Source organism: Caretta caretta, chromosome 11 (assembly GCF_965140235.1).
Source record: "Caretta caretta isolate rCarCar2 chromosome 11, rCarCar1.hap1, whole genome shotgun sequence".
NCBI classification, from domain to species: Eukaryota; Metazoa; Chordata; order Testudines; family Cheloniidae; genus Caretta; species Caretta caretta.
Window position 1 is genome coordinate 44616340 of NC_134216.1, and position 24360 is coordinate 44640699.

At 43.3% G+C, this 24360-nt stretch overlaps 2 protein-coding genes across 3 annotated transcripts in view; both read right to left on the reverse strand.

Annotated features, from left to right (window-relative positions):
- Window positions 1-1025: 1025 nt before the first annotated feature.
- IFT70B (intraflagellar transport 70B) lies at window positions 1026-4500 on the reverse strand. Its single transcript, XM_048868452.2, has one exon. It carries the CDS (start codon window positions 3600-3602, stop codon window positions 1599-1601), a length of 2004 nt encoding a protein of 667 aa, XP_048724409.1. The 5' UTR covers window positions 3603-4500; the 3' UTR covers window positions 1026-1598.
- An 8627-nt stretch (window positions 4501-13127) lies between these two features.
- The window catches only part of PDE11A (phosphodiesterase 11A), a 224288-nt gene continuing 213055 nt past the window's right edge, over window positions 13128-24360 (reverse strand). For both annotated transcript variants that reach the window (XM_048868451.2, XM_075117976.1), the window contains exon 20: window positions 13128-16474. In XM_048868451.2, the coding sequence (XP_048724408.2) occupies window positions 16316-16474 (159 nt within the window). In that variant the 3' untranslated portion in view covers window positions 13128-16315. The remainder of the gene's footprint in view (window positions 16475-24360) is intronic.

Sequence of the window (24360 nt, forward strand, 5' to 3'; positions counted from 1 at the left end):
ACTGGACTTTTTGAGCCAAGCATTCTTGAAACCCTACTGCATAGGCAATGCAGGGGGAAGCTATCTAAGGTAAGGGAGTGGGTTAAAGGTACAAATCTAAATCTTTTAAGAAGGTTAATCGCCACATAGCGCAAAGGAGAGAACAGCCTTCAGGAAGACAATTGAACAAGGGACAGTAAGGGGCTGGACTGCACAAAGATACCAAGGTAGGAACATATGTTTCAAAAGGCATAAGAGGTATATAGAGGAGATGAGCTGTCTGGAGCCAGTGGTAAGGAAGCTGCTAAAGGAAGGAGTGTGAGTAGGTAAATGAACAGCTTTTCTGAGAGGTATAGGAGGAGAAAACTGAGTGAGGATTAGATTTTTTCCTCCCAAGGCTAGGAGCAGTAAATCTCACATGAAATTGGTATTACACGCTTTTGAACACTGGGGATTCTGATACAATTACCAATTCATGCAGTGCTTACTAGAGGCTGGCAAATGCTGGGAATACTATTGCCATCAGAGGGAGAGACAACAGCTATCTAAACACACCAGGACAGACCCTGCATGATGGGTTATTTCTACAGGTGCTACTTTGAACAAGCTAGTGAGTAACCTCTACTGATGAAGGTATATGGGGAGGTAATAGAAAAGAAGGTGCTCCTAAGACCAACACATGAAGTTATATGCAATACATAACACATTATACTGAAAGGGAGCAATGCTAGTAACATAACATATGGAGAACTAGCTATAAAAGTAGGCCGTAAGTATTAGGAATGAGGTGACCAATGTCTGAACCAACTCCTATTTATCATGGCCCAATTTACATCAGAATGTGCAGAAATACCCATCCTGCCAGTGTAATATTAATCACAGAACCAGGAACCCATTCATCTTTGACGCTAACTGAAGGAAGAGAAGCAGAATAAACTTGGCTCCCATTTCTCTACTCTACTACATGTACCTCACTACCTTCTCAGCTCCTGAATTAGACCTGTCACTTTCCTAAGCACCAGGGTAAAAATAACAGAAAACCCTGCTAATTTTTGTAGCCTTGTTTTTTATTATAAAAACTATGTTTGTATTAGGAAATACAACCACTATAATATAAAATATATGAAAATGCAGTAGAAAAATAAAACAGAAAGAAAGCATTTCCCAAAAGAGGGAAAGGACTATAAATTAAAGAAATGGCTTTATGCCAGATTTCCATTAAAGTCTAGCCACAAAACTGATAGGAGACAGAAGAGAAATTATTTCAGTGTCAATATACAGATTATAAAAGCTAGTTAATGTAGCTTCATATTAATAAAACCATATACACAGAAGAACCTCCACAACATTTCTGTAATAAGGTTTCTGGTGGTAGTCATATCTTAAAAAAAACAAACCATAAAATATCACTGATGCATGAGGATATTGTTAGTCATTAAACATGTTAATTTTGTGCTAGCATACCATCTTCCATTAAATACTCCAAAACAGTAGAACAAATATTTAAATACAATACATCAAAGAGAAAATACACTACTTTGGATAGCCAGGATCAACAAAAGTGAAAATAAAACAAGAATTATAGTCCATCTCCATCTTGTATGGGAATGCCACAGCATTTACATATTCCACCCAATGACCTCATATATCAGTGCCCTCAACTGTCTGGCTTCATATGTAACTGTGTTCTTCCCACTGTGCATCCTCTCTTCTTCAAGTGGTTGCTCAATAACAGCGGGGATGTTTCTGCCATATAGTTCACACTGCTCTAGAAAATGCACACACTCTTGAATAACACTGTCACGCAGCATGATCATGTGCTTGGACATGTTCTCCAACAAGGACAGGAAGCACCTTTTAGCATAATACCAAGTATCTGTGCCTAACTTTTTGTTATAAGGCTCCAAACTTTTAATTACCCTCGAGATGCCAAAGTCATAGTTTCCTTTGGCACAATACAGTGTGCCGATCACTAGGTTAACAATGCAAAGGTGGTAGATCTTTTTATCAGGGTCATCATAGGAGAGCTGCTCTTCTTCCTTCTCAATCTTCCTCATCAGCTCCTCTGCCTCTTCATTCTGACTGGTCATGATGTAGGAGACACAAAGGTTGGCCAGCACAATGGCACTGACTTGAAGGATGTTATCATAGTGCTTCTTGACAATGGGCTCATAGAAGCCGATGGCCTCTTTGTATTTATTCTCCTGCATGAAGAGCACATGAGCCACATTCAGCTTCCACACCTCGTGTTCATTGCAGAACTCCACTGACTTGCGAAAGATCTTCTCCACCATAGTGTAATTCTCCATGTCCCAATATATCTTGGCCTGGGCCATCAAGACGGGCACATATTTCTCCAGAGTCTCATCATATTCATTAACTGCCTTCTTGACAGCCTCATCATCCCGGTTTTGCCTCGCTTCCTGCACCTGCTTAGTGAGCTTTCTCAGCTGCTCAGTCATTGTCCCTGCCAGCTCATCTAACTTGTGGAAGGCCTCCTCAGGAGCAGTTTGACATGTAATCATAGCATCCAGGAAGTTGTAAAGGTAAGGTGAGAGCAGCTTGTAGGTCAGATGGGCATTCTCTGCCAACACATCGGCAGCAAGGTCATAGTATTGATGTTTACAGTACAGCAGCAGCAAGTTCCCAAAGGTCTCTGGTGGGCAGGGGTTCTGTTGCAGAAGGAACTGCAGTTTCTCAAACCCTTCAGTGGGCCGGCTGTCCATGTTCATCAACGCTTGGTTGTGCAGGGTGACAGGGTCCAGCTCTTCCTCGGCCCTTGGTGGCATGTCTGTGAGTGCCTCCTGGGCTGCTTCCAAGTTGCGTAGCTGGTACTCGATGGCAGCTTTGAGATTGAAGGCCTCCACTAGGGCAGTGCGGTGCAGGAGCAGTGTGTTGCCCACGCTGCGGACGTCGATGCCCTCGGTGGTCATGCCCACACTGAGCTCGGGGTGCTGGTGGATTCCGCGCTCGATGATGTCAGAGATGTGTTTGAGGGCAGGTGCGTATTGCTTGGCTGCGTAGCAGCATAGCGCCATGTTGTATGACAGCTCGGGGCAGTAGCCCAGCACCTGCATGGCACCCGCAAATTTGCTGCAGGCCTCCTCATGCCGCCCTTCCCGGAACAACAGGCAGCCTAGGTTGACCTCAGCATCTGGTAGCTCTGAAGGGTCTTCAGCAGCTCCAGGGCTGCTCTCTGCAGCAGAGGCCAGCACCTGCTCCACCAAGCTCTTGGCTGCGGAGAGGTCACCCTGCGCATAGTGGGCAGCAGCCTGCAGGCGAAGGGCGCGTCCCTGGTAAGCGGGCACATCGAGCAGGGGGCTGGCGACCCGCAGGGCCTCGGCGTAGAGCCCGGCCTTGTAGAGGGACTGGGCGTGGTAGAGCCGGTACTCCTCGAGCTCGGGGTGCAGCGCCCCCATCTGCTCGTAGCACTCGGCCGCCGCCGCGAAGTCCTGCAGCTGGTAGTAGCAGTAGCCGAGCAGCGAGAGGCCGGCCCGGGAACGGCAACTATTCTGCAGCTCGCTGCCCAGGATCCCCACCGCCTCCGCGAACCGTCCGGCCCGGATCAGCCCGTAAATGGCCGCCGTGAATTCCCCGTCCGGGATCGGAGCTGCCCCGGCCATGCCCGCGGCTACCAGGCCCAGCGCGTCGCTCTGCCACCGCTACCAAGGCAACCGCCCCGCCGGAAACGGAAGTACCTGCCACTGCCAGGCAGCCAGCCAGCGTCTCCTCCCCCACCCTCGCTGCCACGGCAACAACCCAGGCGGAAACGGAAATGCTCGGAGCTTGGAACTACCGGGGTGGTGCTACCTTGCGCTACACCTATCACGGCGGCTGTTCCGTCGCACGCGGAAATGACGCATCTCCCGGCTGATGAGTGTGTCGCTTTACGCCCGCGTTCAAATTGTTCCGTGAGCGAGGGCCGGGCCGCGAGCAGAGGAGCCAGCGGATACCACAGCTTCCAGGGGGCGAGGCTTCCCGCCTGCCTTCCCCGGCGGGCCGCAATGCATGCTGGGAATCGTAGTTTCTATGGGTGGCCGCTCCGCTAGTAGAATGGCGCGTCACTTGTAAGTTGAGACGCTTGGCCCGCGGTCCAGACTCGGAGCCCAGCCCCTGCCGCGGCACGTTCGTGGGGGGAGGGGACCAACGTACCGCCGGTAGGGCCTGTGCCTGGCGGACCACCCCTCTCACGAAGGGGGTGGCGCTTCTCCCGCCTGCCCCGCAGGGTGAGGCGCCCCGCAGTGGGCGGCCCCGGCGCTCCCTAACAACGGACAGCAGCTGCTGCCTGTCTTGTCTCCAGTCTCTGGCCGGTAACCCGCGGGTCCCGAGCGCCCACCCTGGCGGGCGGGGCGGGGCCAGGCTCGCTTGGTACCGATACTGCCTTAGTCTGGTGCTGCCTGGTACCTATTATGGTAGGCGGGAAACTGCCTACGGGCCCACCAGCAGGGCTCCAGCCTGGGACTCTCAGCGCTGACACCGCAGGCCCTGCTGATGGACTCCTCAGCTCACCTTCCTTCGGCTGTGAGAAGTAGGAGGCTGTTATTGTTGCCGAGGACTGCCACTAGAGGGCAACACGCTACCACTTGTAACGCAGATCTTGGTGCGCTTCGCTCAAGGGGCGGGGTGTTATCCCCATTTTACAGAAGGAGAGACTGAGGTACATCGAGACAGGTTTCAGAGTAGCAGCCGTGTTAGTCTCTATTCGCAAAAAGAAAAGATGAAGTGAGCTGTAGCTCACGAAAGCTTATACTCAAATAAATTGGTTAGTCTCTAAGGTGCCACAAGTACTACTCCTTTTGTTTTTGTGGTACATCGAGATTAATATCCTGACTTCTAGCAGTTTTGATTTCTGCAAGACTGGCCAAATGTGACTCATGCAGGGTGATAGGGTAGGTTGATTGTGATCCAGGAATAAAGCCCCTGTTGACTCATTCCTAATGCTTTAGCGATGTTGCCTTTTATGGACTAGAAATAGTAAATTCCTCAACCAAAGACTTTCATGATTTGACTGAAGTATGATTTTTTCAGTGGAATAATAGTGTAATAATAAATACAAATCTATATTGTTAATTAACCTCTGAATTAAGAGACTGTCATACCCAAAAGTATGTGGTTTTCTTGGGTTTCATAGTTAAATTGTAACATCTTTATTTTCTGGCATCTACAATTTACAGTTTCATACAGTAGGCTAAATGAGACACAGTATGGAGTATATAGGGCTTATGCGCAAGTACTAAGCCATGTTATAAAATATTTTAAAATGAGTTCCACTTCCTTGCAGACATTGGTGTGTAAACAAATTTTTTTAACAGATTTAAGATTTTTAAAATTAAACTTTCCACACAATTAACCACTATCACTTATGATGATTTTTTGGGGGGAAACCCATTATATGAGCTATTTAGAGACATAAATAATCTATGATGTTAGGTCTTATTTTGTGATATATCAAAGATTTTGTTGGAAAAAAAAGTTTAATTATGTCCCTCTGCTATTATCAACAGTATATTTTTGTTACAGCATAGTTCTGAATATAGCATTGATGGGTATAGGAAGGGTGTCTGTCCAACACTTTTGTATATTTTTTTTAATATAATACTGTTCCAGAGAACTGGCTGGGGGCAGGAGGAAAGAGAAGCACACATTTTCCATTGACAGATGGAAGGCACCGTCATTTTCAAATGAAATGAATACACAAATCACAGACCAAAATTGGCATGGACATCCAAGTACTGAATGCCCAACTTAATTCAGCCTTTGATGTGTACTTGGGGAATAGAGATTGGTGCTTTTTCTTTTTTTGGGGAAGGAAGGGCGCTTTTCATCAATGCTGTAATCTTTGTAGAGCAGTCAATATAGTGAAGTGCTGTAAAATGCCAAAGGATTACCCTTTCATGGTCTTTGAAGTCTGCTCTAAGTGATAGAAATGTAATTTAAAAATATTAAGTACAAAAGTATGATCTTGGTAAAGTTCAGGTTTCCAGCTTTCACAACTGGTGGAATAAAAAAGAAATCTAAGGACCCATCTAACAAATACTGTTGGTAGTTTGACCAGTTTGCTCTTGTAAAATAGGCACAATTTATTGCTAAAGAGAGAATGTGTGAACACTAGGGTCTTTCTAGATCCACGAAGGAGACTTAGCTGAGTATTGCAGCACCTGTTGTGAGTGCCTTGCTGCCCAGTGGACTGCTCAGCCACAGGTTAGGTGCCCAGGCTCCCTATGCAATGCGTAGGGAGCGTTAAACATCTCAGAATGGGATTCACAGAAGCCAGCAAACTGGGCAGGAAGCTGCTCAAGATAGCCAGTAGAAAATGCCAAGGAGAGGTGCAGGGCCGAGGCTTCCCTCTCCCCCATAAGGACCTAGGTGCTTTACTCTGGGCTGAGGGAGATGATGATCTCTGCTCAGGATTCACAGCTGTGAACTGTCTCCTGAGGCTAAGTGCCTAAGAAAGGTCAACCCTTTCTCCAGAAAACAAAAACTGAGGAGGAGACTCATTCCCCACATGTGGGAGACTCTGGGTCAAATACACACATGTTCTCTCTCTCTCTCTCATTTGGAGCGGTGCGGAGGCTATGGGGTATTGTGAGGTCAGTCTCTCTTCTACTGAAGGTGTTCCACTTCTATAAAATAGTATTCATTGGGCCAGAGAGAGAGTGAGAATAGTGCACTCTCCTGGGAGATCCTGTTTCCAGTCCCTACTCCAGTGAATATTTAAGTAGTCCATACAAAGCAGAACAACTTTCAACAGGAGGGATTCCCATTCCCAGAATACCTTAGAGCCCAGTGGTTAGGGCAGTGGATATAAGGTATATGACCACCATCGCTATGATCTGGGCAGTATCCAGTTCGGTAGGTGCGCTCTTAGGCGTCCTCTGGCAATGTCTACTGGATCAGCGCAGGGAATGCCTAGTCTGAGGAGCTCTCCAGTGCCTTAGGGAACTTTGTGCGTGCCCACCGATGGAGATTTAGGTGCCTAGTGACTATAGATGCCTATAGGGTTAGACAGTAGCTGAGCAGAGGTTTTGAGGATCTTTGTTTTTTGGAGTAAGTATCAGAGGGGTAGCTGTGTTAGTCTGGATCTGTAAAAGCGGCAGAGAGTCCTGTGGCACCTTATAGACTAACAGACTTACTGGAGCATAAGCTTTCGTAGGTGAATACCCACTTTGTCTGGTGCAAGTCATATTTTTGGAGTTAGGCACTCATGTCCCTTTGTGGATTTAGTCCCATGGGTTGAATTCTCTGCTACACAGCTGCAACTACTACTGACTTCAACAGGAGTTGCACGCACCTGCATAGCAGAATTCGGCCAGTAAACTAATGCCCAACAGCCTGGCTAAACTTGTGCAATTATAAATACTGGAGCCTTTTCTCTAGTAGGTGGAAAAGTAAATGTCATGACTTCAGGCTGGATAAAGATCAATGTTTGTTTGTTTTTTGTTTAAAATTTAAATTGGATTTTTTGATTAAATGTTTTTCTTTTTAAAAAATAAAGTCTGTTTAAATAAATTTCTCATTAAAATGCAATCTGAGTTTAATACAAAATACCTTGGAGATACATGTTCATAGAATATTAGGGTTGGAAGGGACTTCAGGAGATCATCTAGTCCAACCCCCTGCTCAAAGCAGGACCAATCCCCAATTTTTGCCCCAGATCCCTAAATGGCCCCCTCAAGGATTGAACTCACAACCCTGGGTTTAGCAGGCCAATGCTCAAACCACAATACGTTAAATTACTTATAATCTCGCAATAGATTTAAATAAAATATAAACATGCTGAGCCCATGAATCACTATAAATAGTTTGAGTTAGTGTTAAAGACTGCTTTTCTTTATAAAGAAAGAATCGGGGGGGAAAATATCTAACTTTGAGATCTAGCTTTATACATATGGCACCATTGGAGCGTAAGTAATTTAGGAGACACTCTCATTTTCAAGAGACTTAGGTGAGTATAACCTTAAGCTCCAGGGACTTTTACTTAGGCATATTGAAAATTTTTCCAGGCTGACCTGAAATAATCAGTTTAATTCACTGACTACACTTAATCCCTCTGTTTAATAAATCATTTAGTTGAAAATGTGGAACATCTTGATAAGAGAAGTTTATGTACCCCAAACATTGAAGGTAGTTTTGTTTAATAAAAATAAATTTTTATCTGCACAAATCATGAGCAAAAAGTTAATTATCTAGGTAATAAGCCACATATTATTCACCATTTTCTGACATACTAAAAGTGTACAATTAAGAAGATGAAAATATTACACTATATAATTATAGTGTATCCTCCTAGGGAGCAAAAAGATATAATGAATCTAGTGTTAAGGCTATTTAGTTGTAAATCAACATGTTTTAATAGTTGTATCAACCAATAAGAATGCACTTTTCTTTAGAAAATAACTGAAGTACCAATGGAAAAGTTCATTTAAATCGATGATTTAAATCGAAGCTTTCCACTTGGTGGTTTAAATTGCCTTGATTTAAATTAGTCCACCCTGACTCTTTCCCTCACCCACTTCTTGAAAAAGCCAGGGGTTCTACTACTTGAACGCACAGACTTCAGCAGAACCACATGATGCAAGGGGCATCTTCACAGATGGTCTTCACCTCTGCTCTGCTGCCTGATGCTGCTGCTGGCCTGGTTCTTCCAGCTCCTCAAGTTGTGGCTGCACATAAATTTAAAGGTGAGCCTGGAGTGTTTTGCACATGGAATAAGAAGTGGTACAATCTAAAACAACGCAGCAGGGCAATCCCTGTGGGATTTTTTTGGTGTGTCGAGAAGATGAAGCCAAGAAGCACTTGAATAGTTTTTTTGCTCCCAGTGCTTTTTAGAGCCCCCACAGATATAGAAAGGGAGATGGGTCTATTCTAGTAATTGGGTTTAGCAGTCCTACACCAATGTGAGCATAGTCGTAGGAAAGTGTGAGAAAATTCATCAAATGTTAAAATCTTCTATAACAATAAATACTGATAGAAAAAGATACAAAAGGGATATGGGAAGACTGAATTAATCCAAAGAAGTGAGTATGCTGATATCACCCAAGGATTTTGGTAAGATCATAACTGGTAAACAAAAGGAGAATAGAATCAGAAATTAATGGACCAAAATTAGTGTATCAGAAATTCTATCTAATTGGTACACAAAATAATGAAGGGTTGTCATTCCATTCATCAGCTCCTTGAGGTCCTTGAAAAAGAGACTTTGGAGCAAATATGGCAGGAATCATAGGACTGGAAGAGACCTCAAGAGGTCTTCTAATCCAGTCCTACCATGACTGCAGGGGACTAAGTATTATCTTGACCATCCCTGAAACCTGTTTGTCCAGCCTGCTCTTAAATCTCCACTGATGGAGATTCCACACCCTCCCTAGGCAGTTTATTCCAGTGCTTAACTACCTTGATAGGATGTTTTTCCTAATGTCCAACCTAAACCTCCCTTGCTGCAATTTAAGCCGCTTGCTTCTAGTGCTAATCTCAGAGGTTAACAAGAAAATTTTTTCTTCCTCCTCCTTGTAACAACTTTTTATGTACTCTAAAACTGTTATCATGTTCCCCCTTCAGTCTTCTCTTATCCAGACTAAACAAATCCAAGTTTTTTCAATCTTTCCTCATATGTTTTGTTTTCTAGACCTTTAATCAGTTTTGTTGCTCTCCTCTGGACTTTCTCCACATCTTTCTTGAAATGTGCCTACCAGAATTGGAGACAATACTCCAGTTGAGGCTATATCAGCACGGAGTAGAGTGGAAGAATTACTTCTCATGTCTTGCTTACAACACTCCTGATACATCCCAGAATGATGTTTGCTTTTTCTGCAACAGTATTACACTGTTGACTCCTATATTAGAATAGAAGGAGCAAACTTTACTATCATGGCTGCCATCCCCACTGTCTCCTAAGATCCCAGGATCCACCATAACAATACTGTTGGGCCTTCTTTGTTCTGATGCTGAAAGATACCCTGATCAGACTGGGCCAGATAGAGGGAACCAATGACATTGCTACAGTGGCTTCGGCTAAGTCTAAAGTAAACAACACTTAGAATGTGAGACTTGGTTTCCTGACTCCCTCTCTCGTGTGTCGTCTTTTTTCCTTTCCTACCTTATTTTTCTCTTTCCTATCTTTCTCGTTTTGCCTTCTGTTTAATAACAGTCTGGCTTAGCTGGCCAAGACTGCAGCTTTTGCAGTGCTGTGTTGAGGCTGTGATCAGAGAGGCAGATAAAAGCAGTTCTTTAATCAGTCTGAGCCTGGTACAAGTTGGTTAGGTTTCAGAGTAGCTGATAAAACCGTTTGTTGTGCCCATGTTTCTCCAGCAGCAAGGCTCAAGTGAGAGTTGGCACCAAAGAGAGAAGCTGCATCTTCTATCTTTGCAGTTCGTTTCTGTTCCTTTTAATGTGTGTTTTGTCCCCATGGAAATAGGATCAGGCTTCTACAATTGCTTTGGACTATCTCCGCTAACTTCTCTTTTCCCCAAAAAGGGCAGTTAATGCAATCCGAAAGACTGTCAAATGGGTTTTTCGGTTTTTCCTCCGATAAAGACTCTGCAGCTACAGGGATTAAGAGATGTTGTTAAAAGCTTTACTTAATATTTCAAATGCTTTAACTCTTTCCTCCCTTTTCTGTATCTTGAATAAAAGGTTAAAGATTTCTGGTGGTGGCTGGTGGTTGTTACAATAAGAGTGAGCGAGCATAACATGATACAGAACCCCAGACCACATGTAAATGTTTAATGTTGTAACAATAAATCAGGGTTTTATTAATATCGTGTTCCTTTTTGGGCCTGACACATACCCTTTTCAACAGAACAGAGCCTAGAAATAGCAGGGCTTGAGATAAAGCAAGATATTTGTGTGTCATACAAGAATTTGATGGTAATTTCCAAAGCCCTTATTGAGCAAAACAAACGTTTTTAGAACTTTTTGACGGTCGTTCACTTAAACATGGGTTATAGAAATGGCTAAGTAGATGTACCATTTCTTCTGGATAATGATACATCATCCCAAGAATTGCAAACCAAAGACCCTTACTAGTGTGAGTAATCCTTCCACCCTTAAACGGTCCCATTGAAGTTAGGGGCCGTATTCTGCATTCAGTCACAACAGTGTAAATTTGGTGCAACTCACTGAAATTAAGGATTACTACCATGAATAAGGTCTGCAGCTTTGTGTTTCAAAAAATGAAATGTGAACCCCTCAAAGATGTTTTGTGCTTCTACTCTTTCTGTGTAAATGAGTAATTAGTAGATGAGGCCCTGATAATTAGATAGGCCTCACTGAAAAAGAATGAAATTACAGGGTACCATTAAAGTGATTTATTAATTAACAGACAAAAAACAAAACCAATTTGTCCATTTCAAAAACATGCTTTTTTAAAATGTTGAATCAGAATTGTTTGGCAAAAACTAAAGCAAAACAATGAGGGAAATGGAATTACAATAGGAAACAGAAAGGAAACTGTTTCAGTCCCAAGTTATGCATTTTTACAGTACATAGGCTCCATTTACTGTAGGAAAAAATACATTTTATATGTCTGTTCATGTGTATAAGGTCTCTCTCACAAACACACACAGACTGATAGATTGTTTACAACAGTATTTCCCACAGAGTTGAAAGATGCAATGTCCAACATCCTCATAAACTAAAAGTTAAATCCAAAAGGTTCATAATCCAAAACAGAGAAGGAAAAGGTAACGGGTAGTATACAGAATATATCCCAGAATTGTCAAATTCAATAGGACATCACTGATAATTTCTGGACCCTTTTATTTTACCTAAGTTACATTTTGTTCTGTTCATTGTTTGGTAGAACTAATCCAGATAATTTTAATATACTTTTTGAGCAAGGCCAGTATCATTTTCTCATGTCACATTTCCTGACAACAGAAGGCACTTCCAGTGCTCAGAGTAAATTTGTTCTGACAGATGTTTTATGTAATCAAGAAACCTTAAAGCTAGTTCTAAAATATTAATAAACACACAAAATATCTAGATATACCTAGAAATTCCTTAATTTTAGTAAAGGCCAACTAACACATTTGGTATGTATACTGAGACATTCTTATTTATATTACCGTGAACTGTCTAAATCTAATTATTTTTTATATCAGGCACTGCTGGCTGCAGTTTTCAAAAGTGTTTTGTGAATACTGGTATTGGCTTTGTTGATAATTAGGCATGTTCATAAACAGTGCACTAGAAGTAGGTTAAGAAGGTCACCAGGCCAGAAAATGCAGCTGCTTTTCCAGTGACAATGAATACCTGAGCTAAAATGGAATATACTCATCTATACTATAACTTATAATTTCTTTACTTGATGGGCACAAATCCTACCAATCAACACATTCAAACTTTGTAAATAACCCTGGGCCAGAGTCCAGATCCTGTTAAGTACTAAGCACCTCCTGAGAGGAATTAAGCATCCACAGCTCCCACTGACTTGAACATGAAGTAAGGGTGCTCAGCACCTTGTTGTTATGAGCCACAAATATTTTACAGGCAAATCATAGTCTTTACTCTGGCAAAACTGCCATTGAAGATGGGGACAAATGACTGAGAACTCTCACTGCCCAGCGTGGATACTGAGCTATGTGTGTGGGGTCTCCACAGGAAGGTTGGGCAAAGGGCTGAGCAAGGCTATAGTAGCCTAAGTTCCCTGTAAGCTATGTGGCCATGCAGCAGCCTATTTAGTGCCACTCAAGGAACCTGCCCAGCCAGGACCTGCAGTGGCCAGGGGAGAAGCGCTCCTCCCCTGGTCCCAACCTAGCCTGGCCCCTAACCTGCCGGGTGATGGGCAGCCCAAACCTAGCCCTGGCCCAGACCTGCTGTGGCTGAGACACCCCTCCCCCAGCCCCGGACCTTCTGCAGCCGGGGGAGGGGTGCCCCGGCCCAAACCCAGCCCCGGCCAGGACTTGCCGCAGCCCAAACCCAGCCCAAACATGCCGTGGCCGGGGTGCCTATCCCACAGTCCCAACCCCGGAGGTACCCCTCCCCCCCAGTCCAGGTGCTGCTTCAGGGAGAGAGAACTGCGGGGAGTCCTCTTTCCCTGCCATAGCCCCAGAGCACCCTCCTGCACCCCAAACCTCTCATCCCCGGCCCCACCCTCCACCGTGAGCCCTTGCTCCCCCCCACCCCATACCCCAACCCTCTGGCACAGCCCTGAGCCCACTTTGAACCTCTCAGCCCCACCCCCACCACATGAATTTTGTTATGTGCACCAATATGAAGGTGATGTGTACATAACAAAATTCATTCCCCACATGTGTGGGGAAAAATTAGAGGGAACACTGATAGTAGCCCCCCTTTCTGGGTACCAATCCATCATCCTCTGCCCCACCTGTGTCCTGCTAAACCCCTGTTGACCCCCATAGATTCCCTGTGTCATTGCAAACAGGTAAGGGATATACACTCCCTACAAGCCTTCCCTCCCCCATCTGCTCCTCCCATGTTTGCAGTGGAACCCAGCTGGATCTCTGCACCTGTGAAGGGCAGGGAACTGAACCAGGACTGCAGGATTTGGCCCTTATTCTACACTTTTCAGTGATCTCTCTTGCATGTCTTTCCTAGAATAAGCTTACAAAACAGATTTAAGTTCAGGCAAAGTTTCAGTTTTTCTAGAAAAGCTGTTTTTGCACCAATGCACAAACACCAAAACCTTTATAAATGAAGCTGACACACAGTGAAAAAGGTCCCTGACACCATCTTAAGTCTTGAGAACCAGTATTGTATGTTTTTCTGTACAGAATCTCCCCCTTTTCTGAAAAAATGCAAATGTATTGCCAGGATTTTGAGCTAAAAGTGTGAAAACTTTAGTGCTAAGTTGCCTTTTTTTTTTTTTTTTTTGCTCAAGACTTTAGTATTTCAGTCTTAAAAACACTAGTGGTCAAATTCTCTTCTCACTTCCACCAGTAAGTACACCCCTACTGATTTCAACAGAATTGCATCAATGTGTTTGAAAGCAGAATTTGATGAGGATCTTGTTACACTTTTTCATTTGCTTTCTTGTTGTGGAGGAATAGAACCGTTGCATTAGTCAGCAGTTTCTGAATTTTGACCCACAATAGAAAAGATACCACAAGACAGGAGAAATAGATGGAGGCAATTACAAATAGCCATTTGATTGATGGTTGACATTGTTAAGGCCTTAACTGTATGTCAGGTTGCAGCGGTGTTGAATTCCCATCACTGCCAGTGGGTGTTGCTATGGGCAACAGAGCATTGAAGCCAGTAAAAAGGAAAGGAAAGGAAATGAGGGAAAACTCAACCTTGGAGGAAGCTATAGGATATGTACTTTAAATTATGGTACACTTACCAATATGCAATATCAAAATTCAGGAAAGCTATGTACTGTATAGCTGCCAGCAGTACCAAATCAGTCATGGTATCTGCTTTTCCCATAAAGCACATATTATATAAATAAGTTTTATACAGGTTTGCAGCAGACTATCCCAGCTCTTTCATTACTGGGGAAGGAGCGAGGAGGTGGAGAGGTAACAGAAACAAGTTCATACAGTGCAGATTTTCATCTCTGTATAGCATAGATTTTCTCCCACCCCCCATTTCTCTTTGGTAGCAAACATGATATGGTTCAGTGGTTTAGATAACTAGATTTTCTTGCAGTGGTTCTGGAATCTTCAGGCATTCTAATGTCTACAAAAATTATAAGTAGTACAAAGCATTTTAGTAAATGGACATCTTTTTAAAAATCGTCAATTAGATAGTAATGGTCAGATTTTCAAAAGTGCTCAGTGCCCACCTGATTTAGGTGCCCAGGTGGGAGAGTATGGTACTTGGCTCTTTTGAAAATCTGGCCCTATGGGTAATTCTGATTTTGGTTACACCAATGACAATCCAGAGTATCTCCACTGAAGTTGGAGGAGTTATTCTGGTTTGACACCAGTGTAAAAGAAATCTGAATCTGGCTTTAATTTCTTATGCTGTTTTTACCTAGTGGTAGCCATTCCTAGTTTCAAAATGACATTGTCATGGGCTCCAATAACTGATGACCATAGTAACTTTCTTTTTTCCTGAATGGGGCAGTGTGATGCTTAAGAAGCCGTAAAGGTGGGAAGCATTCTATCATGCATCCTCTTGTATTCAGGTGCTTGGAATAGAGCAAGCAGCCTCAGATTACAGAGCTGTTTTGCCAAGGATCTCTGCACTAATTTAAGAGGCCAACTTTCTTGTGCTAGTGTGGTCACTGAGAACTAGACATGTTTGAATTCTTGATCTATCACAATTGATTAAAGTTTTATGTACAACTGTTTATCAGATATGTGACCTTGGATTTGCTTTCTGCTAGCTGTCATAGGGTAAAAGAGATGGTAAGAGAAATAGGAGGAAGTCAATATCCAGTGTGATGGTACTCTATTCCCCCCACCCCCATTTCTTATGGGTAACAGTCAAAATATTCATCTCTGTTGGAAATTATATCAGAAAAACACATCCATAGTAAACCCTTCAATGCAGATTCTCTAGTACAAGGCAATACACTTCCTTTTTATCCTATTTTCATTAAAGGCCATTAGTCCTTTCCTTGGGGGACAGTGCAGCTTAAAAAATGAATGCTTTAAAATAGTTTTTCTAAAAAAAAATGAACCCAAATTACCATGCAATAATTTTTGCCTTTATACAAATTTCCACCTGTAAAGTAATTCACTGCATTGTTAATATGAATATCTTAGTGGAGCTGGGACAGGTTGATATTTTTAAAGATAATAAAGTTTGTTTTTAAATGTAGCGAAGACAGGCAATTCTGAAGGCCCTGATCAATCACTAAGAAGCTTTGTTGTAAAAAAATACTTCTGTAGAATACAAAGCAGGCTTTTCAGAACACTCAAGCATAAAAGAGGAAGGAAGAATGAGAGAGACATTACAAAAGCAGGCATAACTGGTTCATAACAAATACTGAAAAGATCCAGAACAAAAAGGAAATGCACACTATTCTGTTTTCCTGCAGCTCCTTGCATATGCATTGATAAATGTGCATTCCAAGTCTGCTCTGTATTTATTTATTTTATTAAGCTGAAGTTCTTGTATTTCAGTCTGTAGTCTGGTGTTTGTGTGTGTGTTTTGGTTTTTATTACAGCAGCAGTTGAAATGTGGTAGAGCTGAATGACTGCTTCTTGTGCTGTATCTTCCATGTGACTTCAGATATCGGCATCATCTTATTACAGGCCTTCTTTTCAGACCAACTGAACTCCTACATAAAAGCCATGGCCAGCAAAATTATATCCAATCAATTTAATCAGGTCTGTAGAAGCATTTTTTTTAAAATGATGCAACTAAGCTTACAACTCTGCCTTTCAGACAGCTGTTATCACAACAGCAGCTGACATTCGCAGGCTTAATGTATGTCTTCAAGAGACAAAGTAAAGCTGGAAGATGAGGAGGAGGGTGCTGTCTGGGAGAGAAGTGTTTTCTGGTCCAGCTCCTCCCATTTACCCCTGTTTACTGCCACAGAGTCCAACATGGGCTTCAGTTTCACATTCATCTTCACTAGAGACTGGAGAAAGATTAAAAAAGGAAGAGAGACAAACAAATAAATACTGACAATATTTCTGATCCTCTGATCCAACACACAGGGAACAACTGGATGAAGGGAACCGGCTGGCTGCACCAGTATTGATAACCCCAAACATTCAAAAATCATGAGATTGGCTTAAAAATCAAGACATTTTAAAACAATACATTTTAGGTTCTTTTTATTTGTCTTCTGGGTTTGAGCTTTCAGGGTGTAGTCAGGTTACATTTTCAAACTTCTCTCCACAGTCATGAGGGCTAGAGACTTAGGGTGACATCCTCACCCCAACTCCAGCCTCTTTCTACTGCTACTTTACCCAGTACAAAGGCTCGAAAAGCCCTGTATGCAGATAAGGAAAATGGTTTCCAGTGTAGGCACTGGGGCAGACAGGCGTAAGACTTTCTCTCAAGGACCCTTTCACAATTCCCAGGTGTATGTAGGGGTATGTGTTGGGAGCAGGGCCGCAGCATGCAGTGCTGTGGAGATGCCAGATAGCAATGTGACCTGTAGAGTAACTTGGGAAGGCTGCTAAAGGCCTCTCCAGCCCCTGGGGCAGCCCAGGATCAGAAGGGGGCATCTGCAGTTCCTGGAGCTGTGAGTTCTGTGCTGAGTCACTTAGGGTATGTTCTTAACTTGGGTTAGCTAACTCTGGTTAAAATAGCAGTGAAGACTTGGCCACTTGGCTTTTAACTGGGTTTAGCAGCTCTAGTTAAAGCCTGTAGGAGAGCCTGGGGTTGAACTCAAATTGCTAACAGGAGTAAAAAGTCAAGTTCCTGTGCCTTTACTGCTATTTAAACCTCAGTTAGAGAATGTGGGTTAGCTACCCTGGGGTAAGAACACACCTTTTTTGCTGGTTAGTCATACCGTAAGTGGCTCACAGATCAAAGGAATGGTTTGTGTGCACCTTACTGATCCTGGGGTGCTCCAGGAGCTAGAGGAGGGATGGGCAAACTACGGGCCGCATCCAGCCCATCAGACATTTTAATTCAGCCTTCGAACTCCCACCAGGGAGTGGGGTCTGGGGCTTGCCCTGCTCCAGCTTGGGAGCAGGGTTGGGAGCTTGCCCCGCTCCACGGGGCTCCCAGAAGCAGAGGCATATTTCCCCTCTGGCTCCTATGCATAGGGAGAGTCAGGGGGTTCTGCACACTCCCATGCCCCACGCACCGCCCCCACAGCTCCCACTGGCTGGGAGCCGCGGCCAATGGGAGCTGCAGGGGCGGCGCCTGTGGACAGGGAAGTGCTCTGAGTAGCCTGGCTGCGCTTTCACATAGGAGCCGGAGGGGGGAATGTTGCTGATTCTGGGAGCTGCTTGAGGTAAGCGCCACCCGGAGCCTGCACCTCTGACCCCCTCCCGTGCCCCAACCTTCTGCCCAGCCCTGATTCCCTCCTGCCCTCTGAACCCCTCGGTCCCAGCCCAGAGCATCCTTCCACACCCCAAACTCCTCATCCCCAGCCCTACCCCAAAGCCCCCAGACAGAGCCGTCATCCCCCCCACACCCAAACATCCTGCCCCAGCTTGGAGCCCCCTCTTGCACCCTGAACTCATTTCTGGCCCCACCCCAGAGCCCGCACCCCCAGCCGGAGCCCTCACCCCCTCCTGCATCCCAACCCCCAATTTTGTGACCATTCATGGCCCGCCATACAATTTCCATATCTAGATATGGCCTTCTGGCCAAAAAGTTTGCCTATTCCTGGGCTAGAGCCATACCCTTAGAAGTTCAGCATAGAATCTCACCCTGACTTTTTGTTTGAAATGAAAGCCAAGAGTCTCACATAATCACTTGTCTCCAGCAGCTGGGGCTCTAAGTAAAACACCAGATAGCATGAGAAACAGAGTAATATCATGCAAGTTGGCAACACAAATAGTTTAGACTTCCTTTACTCCTGTGAGTCATGCCATTGATATTGCTGGGGCTACTCAGAAGGGTAAGGGTTGCAGGATCAGTCCTTTGGTCACTGGTATCTATGAACAGGAGGCCTATTAGTTAAATGACAAGATGCACAAAGTTAAAGAGTTCATGGGTTTCACATGAACGAGCCTCTGATCCCCTTGATAATGGTGAAGCTTAGATTTCACCTTATGTGTGTAAGCAATCCATTGCAGTCAGCAACTATCAGCACCTGCATGTGCTTTCCAAGGCTGGAGCCGCATCACTGCTCAGCTCAGTTTAGAAGTTCAGATAACACTCACGTAAGCTGCACATAGTCAAATAAAGAATGAATAATAAAGAATAAAGCCCCTCTGCCATGTACATTGGTCAAACTGGACAATCTCTACGTAAAAAAATAAATGGACACAAATCAGATGTCAAGAATTATAACATTCATAAACCAGTCGGAGAACACTTCAATCTCTCTGGTCATGCAATCACAGACATGAAGGTCGCTATCTTACAACAACAAAACTTCAAATCCAGACTCCAGCGAGAAACTGCTGAATTGGAATTCATTTGCAAATTGGATACTATTAATTTAGGCTTAAATAGAGACTGGGAGTGGCTAAGTCATTATGCAAGGTAGCCTATTTCCCCTTGTTCCTCCCCCCCCCCCCCCCCCGACGTTCTGGTTAAACTTGGATTTAAACTTGGAGAGTGGTCAGTTTGGATGAGCTATTGCCAGCAGGAGAGTGAGTTTGTGTGTGTGTGTGTTTCCGGGGTGGGGGGTGAGAAAGCCTGGATTTGGCCCACCTTGATTACCATGCACATTGTAGGGAGAGTGGTCAGTTTGGATGAGCTGTTACCAGCAGGAGAGTGAGTTTGTGTGTGTATGGGGGTGGGGGTGTGAGAAAACCTGGATTTGTGCTGCTGGAAATGGCCCACCTTGATTATCATGCACATTGTAGGGAGAGTGGTCACTTTGGATAAGCTATTGCCACTAGGAGAGTGAGTTTGTGTGTGTGGTTTTTGGAGGGGGGTGAGGGAGTGAGAGAACCTGGATTTGTGCAGGAAATGGCCCACCTTGATTATCATACACATTGTGAAGAGAGTGGTCACTTTGGATGGGCTATTACCAGCAGGAGAGTGAGTTTGTGTTGGGGGGGGGGGCGGAGGGTGAGAAAACCTGGATTTGTGCTGGAAATGGCCCAACTTGATGATCACTTTAGATAAGCTATTACCAGTAGGACAGTGGGGTGGGAGGAGGTATTGTTTCATGGTCTCTGTGTGTATATAATGTCTTCTGCAGTTTCCACGGTATGCATCCGATGAAGTGAGCTGTAGCTCACGAAAGCTTATGCTCAAATAAATTGGTTAGTCTCTAAGGTGCCACAAGTACTCCTTTTCTTTTTGCGAATACAGACTAACACGGCTGTTACTCTGAAAGTTACCAGAAAGGGTGCTGAGTTTTCTATCATCGCATTTGATGCTAAAAGAACTTATTGAATTGTTTGTGTCCTTTACTACTAAAACTCCAGACATGAATTCCTGGCACATGGACATTATTTAATAAAACACAGCTTGCAAAGGAAAAATACATTCACCCAACTAAGCATAAGCCCTACTGGAGCCCTACATCCAATTGGTGCAGGCATAAGCCTATGGAAAGAGACAGGGTCTTGCCCTGCACTCCAACAGTTAATAAATTAGCTCTGCTCAGACCAGTGAGGTAAGTTCCAGAGTTGAGGAGCCTCTGCTAAGAGCACTTAGCTAACAGCTCCCAGACAGTTTAAATCTCAGGAGGACTGTTTCCTTAAGGGTCCCCAGAGCAGTGTGGCTTGGGAGAGAAGACCTATCTCGGGTAATCCAATATGCTGTGTAAATCAAACTCAGCATCTCACCCAAAGCCAAATTGAGTCAGGGAAAGAATGGCACCTACTGAATCATAAATACCATTTTCTGCAGGTCCTAGGATTTTCATTGGAGGCTCCTATCCAAATATTGACCAGTTCCGACCTTGTTTAATGTATCAGCTTTGACAAGATTGCAGCCCAAGGAAGTATGACTGCAGGTCTAATATTTATAAAGCAAGCTATGCAATAAGACCACAAAAATTGAGACCTATAAAATTCTGACATGCTCAAAATAAAACAATGTTTACTCTGCTTTGGAATCCACTGATTTCTAATTACTCATTTTTATTGTGTAGGAACTTCCTGATTTTGGAAGGGAGAGTTAGCGACCAGGAAGCCATAGAGAGAAATTCAGATGAGGTATAAGTATGTGATGCTCCACTAAAGTTGATGGTGTCACAACAGAGCTGAACTGGACCCTGAGTTTTGCTGATGTGGCTTTCATAAGAGAAGAATACATGGGCCAAAGGTGAACCATTTATCCGAAACTCTGACTATTTTGAGGTCAGAGGAAAATGGGACCTACAGCTGAGCCACCCACAGCTTTAGTCTGACAGAAGATGTTCTGCAAAACCAAAATCATCCTTTGGTTTGCTATCTCTGCATACAGGCTAGTACTGATAAACAAAACTCTCTTGCTAAAAGAAGTCTGTTTTCTGGAGCCTTGCTACAGAAGATGAAGGATAACAGCTTGAATAGCTTCCAGAAGCCTCTTTATGGAGTTGTGTGAGAACTTTGCTTTGTTTCAGCTTCTGTTGTCAGATCCAAAACAGTTAAGTGCACCACAAGAGGAGGCTACAGGTGTAGAAAAAGACTGTGCTCTCCCCATGATGGGTAGCCCACAAGGGACAAGCACGGCCCCCAAAGTCCTGGCTGGGAAGATGTGTGGCTAGGGCAGCTAGAAGATGCACTTAATCATTGTGTTCCTTTGAGACTTCTGCCAGTGCAGTTTTCTGAAGCCTACCAATATCATTTACAGCTGCTCTCCAAAGAAATTTCCAAAGGAGCATGGTGAAGAAAACAGTGCCTGCCCTCACTAGGGAATGAATCCACCTGGATGTAGTGACCCCCAATGATGCAGGAGGAGCAAACTGAGGAGTAGTGATCTGGCACACAAAATATATTCAACATCCTTTGAACTGAACAGTTATTAAAGTTTCCTTCGGGTGATAGCAAAATGTTCTGTACATTACCAAAAATAATGCGGCAATATCTATTTCTAATAAAGTTATGGCTGAGTGGATTCATAAAACAAACTTCTTTTTATTGATAAAAATGACCCATATGCTATAATAAAGAAAAAGTATATTATACATGTAAGTGCTTTGTAGCAAAGTGTGCTCTGATCAGAGTTAAAATTGTTCTTCTTGTCAAAGGGAAGAAATGTAACTGAGAGATTGGAAATCTATTGAAATAGCTCAACTGATGTGCTGCTACAGTTTCTAGGCAAACTGATAGTCCATCTGTTCATAATAACTTAATAAAACCAAGGAATCAGTATATTCCTTTTTCCATGAGAAGGTGACTTACTGTTTCATAAATGCTAATGTAATGTTTTATTTGGTTCTGCAATTCCTGGTTTTGCTCTTGATCCCACATATTTTAACTGTTTGTGCAAAATATGAGATGACTCTACCCCTTTCCTTTCAACATTTGTTTTGAGAAGTGATCAATGCCTTCTGCCTTGCCGTTAAATAGATTTTGAAAAACTCGTTAATCCATATCAGTCTCATATCCTTATTTAGGTCTTTACATTTATCCTCAGCTGGGAATTCTGCAGGTAACTGTGATTCTGTTGTGTTCAACGCTTAAAAGTGTTTCATCCATCATCATTTCGAGTCCTTTTCTGATGCAATATAGTTTGTTCTTTGTCTTTCTTGAAAACTGAATGGCTGTTAAATTATCCATTTATCTTCTTTCAGATCTGCTGTACTCACTCTGTTGGTTGTCTTTTCTACCTTATTTGCCAACTTTTCAATCCATTTCCCCTGCTCTGAATATGCATCTTCATTCACCACTCATTCCTTTTCCTTGTAGTGGCCAGCTAATTCTGTCGTCTTTTTATTTGAAAATTGTGTAATTGCACAAATAGTTCACCACCTTTTTTTTAGGTGATGTTGAAACACCTCTGAACTCAATGTGTGAAATCTGGCTCCACTGAAGTCAATGGCAGATCTCCCAGTGACTTCATTGGGACTAGTATTTCACCCAATACTCTTTCACCTATTCAGTCCTTCTCTCAAAAGCAGCTGTTGACTTGTCATTTCAGCAGAGGACTGGATAGGGTTCCTTTGTGGCCTGTCAATAATACTGCCCTATTGGCTATATGGTTGCTTAAGGAGCAACATGAAGCACTCCGTCCCTCGAAGGGCTGAGTGTACTGTCTCTCCCTCCTCCAGATAGTCTGGGAAAGCTTGCGTATTCTTACACTGCCACTGATAGTGTAACATGCCACTTCTTTGATCTAGTTGTCCTTCAATAACCCCACTAAAATCACATATTTACAACAAAATACCACCTAAGAGACCGGGGGAAGGAAAGTCAGAAGGAGACACTGAAATCTTTTTGTGTCAGTTGTAAAAAACATTTGTGGATTCTTAGACACCACAATTGATGCATAACAGTGTAGATGGATACAGTGTTGGGAAGGCAACTCTTCTTCACCAGACCCTTCAAAAATTGTGCCTCTAGCACCATACTTCCCATAGTCATTGTTCAGTCAACTTATTCCTTTGATTTTTTTTCTGGTTTCCCATCTGTAGTGTTCCATGTTGAACCTGAACTGCACTCCTTCACCTCTTTTCTATCCACCTGAATTGAAACAGTAGAAATAAACATCTTATTCTTAGCTTAGGAGAATGAGGTTGGGAAGATACTCCAACAATGTCCATTCCACTACTAGAACTTGGAAAATGGACAAGCGCCTTAAAAATCAGATGGGCGTCCTGAAAATTCAAGAGATATTGGACTGGTTTGAGTTTGTCGCTGGTAGAAATATTCTTAGGCAACTTCTCCAACAAAAACACTCTGAGGCTGACCATGTACTTCTGCTCCTGTTTAAGGACCACAGAAGCCCCCTTTCCAGTTGCCCCTTTCCCTGTGGAAGCCCCTACCCACAACTTGATCCCTAGCTACTAAACCCTCTGGCACAGCCACATAGTGTAATTAGCCAGATCTAGTTTTTCCTAAGGCAGACTTTTCTGTGAGCATAGCAGACACTGCTGCAGCTGCTGCTCTGCCTTGAAAGGTTTTAGCAGTCGTGCCCCATGGATGTCAACTTTTGCAGCAGAAAATGAAACCGTCACTTAATCTGCCACCATCTATGCCAGACCTTGTCTATAGTGTGTCACATACTGCATACTGAGACTATATGCCTTAATCATCTGTGTCAGTCCTCAACTTAACTGTCACAAATGAATGTTTCCAAATACCCGGTTTTCTGTGGTATTCTGTAGCACCTATCAGAAGTTTTAGAAAGATATCCTTTTCTGCCTTCACTAGGGAATAATCCAGTTCAGAAGCCTGTACTTAGGTAAAACTTAGTTCAATGAAAATTGGCCAGCGTTGATCAAATGATTCATTTGAATACATTTTCTGAAGGATCTAGCCCTTTTTCTGTTTACAAACAGATTTTGATTTTCATTCATTTGCTTTTAAAAAATTTGTGAGCATATTTCAGGCAATGGATTATTCCCAAACTGTGACTGTAGCCTATTCGCTATCATTATTTGTGAGGTTTACCTGGCTGACTAAGTCACATGAGAGTGTTTTTCCTCACTAATTGGATGATTGAACCTTTTTAAGTAGTAAAAAAAAAACAACAAAAATGGTGAGCACTCTTCTTTATGTACAAATAGCCTTGGTCACTAGCAAATGTGGGTAGGGGTACAAAAAACCCTACGCACGCACGCGCGTTCATGAGACATGAATATAAGAGACAGAAACATGATTTCAACCAAAAAGCTGGTTGGAATTTAAATGTATGTTCATGAACACAGTTTTGGCTGCATATAACCAGCTTTTAGATTTTACCTTAGTAAGGAATTCAAGGCTCGGCCCTATGTTTGTAAGCTTCTTTTAA